Source organism: Pundamilia nyererei, unplaced genomic scaffold (genome assembly GCF_000239375.1).
Source record: "Pundamilia nyererei isolate P.nyererei 1_Seehausen unplaced genomic scaffold, PunNye1.0 scaffold00003, whole genome shotgun sequence".
In the NCBI taxonomy this organism is placed as follows: Eukaryota; Metazoa; Chordata; class Actinopteri; order Cichliformes; family Cichlidae; genus Pundamilia; species Pundamilia nyererei.
In genome coordinates this window covers 9314277-9320718 of record NW_005187404.1, presented here as the reverse complement: position 1 = coordinate 9320718, position 6442 = coordinate 9314277, and the positions used below count along the sequence as shown (strand labels likewise).

Genomic DNA, 6442 nt, shown 5'->3' with positions numbered 1-6442 from the left:
CACTATTTTTGACTTTTCTGAGCCTGTCAAGTCCTTCTTTTGACCCATTTTGCCAAAGGAAAGGACGTTGCCTAATAATTCTGCACTCCCTGTATATCGAAGCAGATTGGTAGAAGATGATACTTAATACTTTTAAAATGTTTTTTGTGTGTGTATTACCCGTTTGTCATGTTGTATTTAAATAATTATCTATTAATAATTTGGGTTGGCTGTAGCTCAGGAGGTAGAGCAGATAATCTCTAATCCGAAGGCTGGTGGTTCAATCTCTGGCTGCTCCAGTATCCTTGGGCAAGATACCAAACCCCAAGTTGCTTTAGATACTTTGTGCCAGTTGCTTCCAGAGTTTTACAAAATGTTAATTTGCTTTTTAGTTAGTAATATAATAACAGGCAAACCTGTCTTTATGTGTTGCAGTTCTGTGCAGAATTAAATCAAGGAACACTTGCCAGTTTACAGAAGTGGAAATGGCCACGAGGGCTGTGGAAAAGTGTTGTGTCGGAAAAACCCACCGGCCATTCCAGCAAGGTGGGTTTACCATTGGCAGCTGTTACAACGACACTTTAAATTGTATCCACTAAAATAAATCAAAGTCTAAACTTTGCTGAAGATCAATCAGTTCAGTTTTCAGTTCCCAGAAATCGATTTGAATAATTTACCCGTCGAGTTTTTAACATTTTTTAACACTGACTTTTTTTCTTAACCACTACAGTTTCTTTTATTATCTAGAACTGCAACTGCAGTAAAACTATAGTAGTGCTACTGCACAGACTGATCTTTCATGCGGAATAAATATGAAATGATCTTTTGTAAAAATAGCAGTGACCCTCCAGCTCTATTACCAGCAGCTGTTTACCTTCATGCTTACACTCTAAGAATCAGCATCAGTAAACTACATGTCAAATGTTTATGTAACTGACATATGAATAGCTGTGATTGACTAAATCATAAGTAGAGTAAGAAGATTGACTTGAAAGTTTATATTAATTAAATAAACTCTGTTCACAGGGAGTGAGCTACTCTGGCTTTTTGTGGGATAGCTCCTCAGGAATTGATCTGAAGGATGCCCTTGTCTTGGAGTCTCCTGCTGTCAATGGAAATGGGAGTCATGTACACCATCCACTCTATGTGGCTCACTTTTTAGTAAGGCTATAATTTATTGTCATTGAATTCATGTGTGTTTGGTTATAAAAAACAATTCAATTAATTTTATTTATATGGCACCAAACCCACCAACAGCTGTCTCAGAGAGCCGTATCTATAAGACCCTGGAACGATGAAGAGAACAGCCCAACAATCAGACAATATCCATTTGTAATTGTTTAGGATCTGAATACTTTCTTAAACCTCCAGAACGAACACATGGTTGATGCACTGCTGCATATTTCTTTGGTTTTATGTATTGTTCTTCTTTTTACTTAGCAGGATAAAAATTTAAGTGGTCAAAAAATTGACTTTTTCCATTAGATTGGTTCATTGGAGCTGACGGTGGTGAATGTCCATATGCAAGCCCCTGCTTCACCAGAGCAGTCCGGTGGCAAAAACCAAAACTCTGATGAAGCCAAGTGTCAACGCCTCCCTCCCAGCATCCAGGGAACACTAAAAGGTTAGTCTGCCAGGTCGGACCAGTCGAGACCGCATGTGTCAGACGCCGTAGACGGATCCGCAAAGTCTGACGTCATTTTTGACGTCTTGTCCTATTTTCCGTTTCTTCCTTTGCAGGTGAAAAGGATCTACTAGTGTTGGGCAATTTTGGTTGCTCTCCTCAGAGCTCAGAGCTGGACACACTGAGAAAGGAGAAATTCTGTGCCCTGATACCATCCACTCAGTTCACCAACATCACCACCTGCTCACCACAGGGCACCCGCTGCGTGGACAACATCTGGGTCAGCCGTTCTCTGCAGAAGATATATTCAGGTACATGTACAGTTGTGTTTGGACAGTTGCACCGATTAAGATTAAAAAGTTCTCTTAGGTTGTCTTGATAAGGTCAGGTTTCATATTAAGGGAAATTATCTGTGAATTCATTCAGCATTCATCATATCTCAAGTTATTTAGTTCAGTTCAGTTTTATTCGTGTTTCATTAATTCAGGGCAAAAGTCGGCTAAGTTTACATTACAAGTGCATCTCAGGATATTAGAATATTATGGAATAGGTTTTTTTTTTGGAATTTAATCAGGTTAGACCTGATATGATTTCTTCTGCTTTATTTTAAATGTTGGTTCGCTCAAATTATTATTAGTAGTAGTAGTAGTAGTAGGTAGTTGGATGGACAGCTGTCTCGCTGACGGATATCGACACTCCATGGAGGGAAAGCCACAGAGGATCTGTGCTGAGAAGGCTGATTGATTTCAGAGAGCAATATCAAAGCTTTTTAATCAGAGGTTGACTAGAAACTAAAAGTATGGTAGGAACATCTGTATAAGCAAAAAACAAAAGTTGATTTTAGGAACTTGGCTGAGGTTGGTCTTAGCAAATCACGAGCCACCGTGCACAGATGTCTTCAGGAAAGAGGCTACAACTGTCACATTCCTAATATCAAGCCAATCCTGAAAAATAGAAATCTTTTAGTTTATTATCTGAGCTAAAATGAAAAAATGTTACCATCCTGTTGTTAGACTGTTGGTCCAAAGTCCTCTTTTCACCTGAAAGTAAGTATTGCATAGAATCTGGATGAAGAGTGCAGAGACACAGAAACCACGATGTTTGAAGACCAGTGCGATGTTTCCACAGTTTGTGAAGCGATTAGATGATAGTTGTAAGTTTGATAACTTTCTGACCATTACTGTAGGAGGAATAGCAGCTCTTCTGAAGTCTGAGTGGATGGACGAAGGATGCTTTTAAATTCAATTCATTGTATTTTTCTGGCACCAAATCACAACAGTTCCCTCAAGGTGCTTTGAGACCATGCCATAACCACACCGGTTCTCAGAAAGGCCTAAAAATAGCCAGTTGTCCACCTAACTGCACATGTTTAAAGGAAAGAAAAAATCCTTGAAAAGAACGTTAAAAAAAAAAGAAAGAAATTCAAAAAACATTTTTTTCATCCCTAAAGATGAATAAAAATACTTAAAATTTTTTTGTCATAATTCATGCATGAAAGGGTTAATGAATATTTGGAAGGAAGATGGAGATTCTGCAGAGTTAAAGAACAATCAGAGTTCCCGTCTGATCCTCTGAATCGAGCTCAGTTGTGGCATGATAGAAGACTCTAGGTTAAATAGTCTGGATACACTGATATGAAGTTTTAAAGATAAGTGGCAATGTCCACGTTGACTCTGTCATTTATTAGATTTTTTTACATAACTGTATAGAAGTAAATAAGCCGAGTACACCTCCATGATTCAGGAGCTTGTGAAACCAACTTAGATTTTTTGTTCTGTCTTGTTTATTTCTGCCTCTTTCTAACATGCGTACTATGACTGACAGAGCTCTGACCAAGAGTTCCAGTGTGCCTGCTGGTTTATGCACGAATGGCAAATAAAGAACTTTGAACCTTGTATTTTAGCCCACTCAGGGTTTTCATTGTGCACAGCTCCAATTTTTATGAGGTGCGTTTTAGAAAGATGGGGATTTCTCTTGGCGACCCTTCCAAACAAGCCGTACTTGTTTAGTCTTTGTTTCTAACTATCAGGAACTCGAACATATAACATGCTAACTTACGCCTGTATAATTTTAGATGTAGTTCTTGTGTTATTAGTTAGCACTGCGTGTTTTTGGCACACCTGAACCAGAGCAACAAACTGCCAAACTTACAATAGAAATAAACTTCTGCGTTAAATCTATGCTACTGCAAACCCTTGTGAAAGTGTGTTGTGCAATAATGTGCACAAATGTAACCACATGTCCAATACAGCCCACACAGGGGCAACAGTGTCAGCCACATAAGCTGCACTGTAGGCTCTACATAGAGTCATCACAGAAGTCCAAGTCGAGCGTTGCTTTTACACAGGTGGTCAGTTTAGTTCTTTATATTGTATGTTTACAATCCTAACAATCAGATGAGCCTCTATGAATCGTGGGAAGGAAAAAACTCCCTTTTAAGAAGAAGAATTGAAAAGAAAGAAAGAAGTCACACAAGCAACTAACGATTAAATGTATAGCAGTTTATAAACTAGTCATATAAAACAAGTAAAGTCAGGTTTTTCATTAACAGTCTTAAAACGAGACTGGCTTTAGTTTCAACTCTGGTTAAAAACAGGTCAGGTTTTATGCCGAACACAAACTAAATGTTAAGTCACTTCTCAGGTCCTTTACACAAGACTAAGTGTGCTCTGGAGTTCACCAAACCAATTTAAAATTTGGTCTCCAGTTATGACAAGTCAAACCTGGTCTTCAAGTCTAAGTTTGGTCTAATCTGAGTGTCAAATCATCAACTTACCAAGTGTGCCAAGACAAGTCTGAGCCTAGTTAAAAGCACTTTGAGGCCACACTTGCACCTGAGTTATTTAGACTAGAAGTCACTCAATCAAAGTTTAAGTTGAGTCTCAAGATAAAAATAATTACAAAATAAATGTAAAAATGTATTTTAAACTATGTGTAAAGTAGAGGATACATGGTTACTTCTCAAATGTATGATGAATGTGATCCTAGTTTTATAGAAGCTACTATCAGATCAAAGTTTGGTGCATTATTTGTGTTGCATGAAGTTCTAAGTATCTCCTGACTGTTCTTGTGTCCTTTGTTCTGACAGGCCACTGCATGGTAGTTCGGGAAGGCTTAACTAACCCCTGGATCCCAGATAACTGGTCGTGGGGCGGTGTGGCCTCTGATCACTGCCCTGTGTTTGCAGAGTTTTATGCAGACCTACCTCCTAAGGAGCTGAGCGGACCTGGTATGGCAGTGGTGGACAGGGGAGACATTCTGCCCAAACATGAGCGGTGACATCGGCTGCAGCAAAGACAGAACTGAATGACATGAAGTTTTTAACCTATCAGGATTCTGCTTTATCTCGGTTTGCTGTGGCGCAGTTTCCTACAGAATGTGAACAAGTGCCAAGATTGCCTTTTGGGTTTCAGGTTATCAATGGAAAATGGTAAATGAGAAATATTCAAGCCATAACAAATGTTTAGACAAAAATATGATGTATTTTAAAAGAAATGTGCCAAACATTTTTGTATAGAAAAATAAAAATAAATTGATAGATGATCACGGTCTGTACGAACTCTTATTGATACAGTTTGAGCACCATCTGAATGACCCGGATCTCTTTGCAGGCGCTGCTGTGTCCTTCATCTTTTATAGTTCACTGGAGAGTAAGATTCAATCTCAGCTGCTGAGCTCATGAAAGCTGTGTGCTTAATTATACAAGTGAAGCTTGTGTGCATGTGAACTGCCATACTTCCCTGAGAATAACGTTGCCAGGCACAGTGACATCACAGGGCTTTGCTGCTGCCCTTAAAACTGGTCGTTAACCACCTTCACAATACTGCTTTTGAAATTAAACAGCCAGGTAACACACACTTGTGTTATACTGCTCAGCACGAGGCACACACGGGGTTTTAAAAGCACTGATTATGTGCACTGACGCCTTCCTGGGCTGCTGTTGCCGACTGGCTCTTTCTGTTTTGGTACACAGCTGTTCTCTCTCAGCTCCTCTCTCCCTCCACGTCCTGTGTGCTGCTCAAGCAGGGGAGGCATGATCTGATGATCCCTAACTGCATTGGCCAGCCTCCTCTGGCACTGCCCCCTGAACCCACTGCACCACTCCCCCCACTTTTTTTTTTTTTTTTTGCCCTGTAACACACACACATATTTTACCACATGAGCTTTGAGCTATTTTCAGGTCTTACTGATCTTATTGACCTTACTGACAAAGCACTTTACACAGCAATCCGATCAGAAATTGACTCTGAGCAGTCACGTGATCCCATGACAGCAGAGATGACGCTGGTGATGGTTGGATGACTCCTCATGAAGTGATTAATGTGCTGCTCAGTAGTGAGAGCTGCTGGATTAAAAAAGTTACTGCAGGCAACCTGGAGAAAGAATTTGTCCCATGATTCTGATACCAGGAGACCAAATGATCCTGATTATAACCACCTGATGAAATACAAGGTGAAGTGTATGTATTCCAATTAATTTGGCATAACAGTATATCTAATATATGTTTGGTAAGGGTCTAAGGAGCTTGGAAAGAAGAATATTTCGTAATGAAGTATAAGTGAAAAGCGTAAAATAAAAATGAACGTTTTGTTTGTGCTTGTCCCAGTGGGAGTGGTCGCACTTGTGTGTGAGGAGGAGGAGGTTTACACACATGTCTGCAAATAAAATCGTGTTAATTCGTGTGAACATAAAGAAATGAGTCCACGAGCAAAGCATTGGGACGTAACTCGCATTACAACTGCGCAAAAGTGGAAACCGGATCGGGAAAATAGGCACCGCACGGTGATAGGACACTGCTGCTGTACACGTCACATAATGTTTCTTAAAGCAATACATGCA

General features: G+C 39.7%; 1 protein-coding gene across 1 annotated transcript in view; it reads left to right on the top strand.

Moving 5' to 3' along the window:
• Positions 1-5107, top strand: part of eepd1 (endonuclease/exonuclease/phosphatase family domain containing 1) — a 19842-nt gene extending 14735 nt beyond the window's left edge. The window contains exons 3-7 of the mRNA XM_005720903.1: positions 415-525; positions 1006-1140; positions 1465-1603; positions 1720-1914; positions 4692-5107. Of these exons, the coding sequence (XP_005720960.1) occupies positions 415-525; positions 1006-1140; positions 1465-1603; positions 1720-1914; positions 4692-4882 (771 nt within the window). The 3' untranslated portion in view covers positions 4883-5107. The remainder of the gene's footprint in view (positions 1-414; positions 526-1005; positions 1141-1464; positions 1604-1719; positions 1915-4691) is intronic.
• The last annotated feature ends 1335 nt before the right edge of the window (positions 5108-6442 follow it).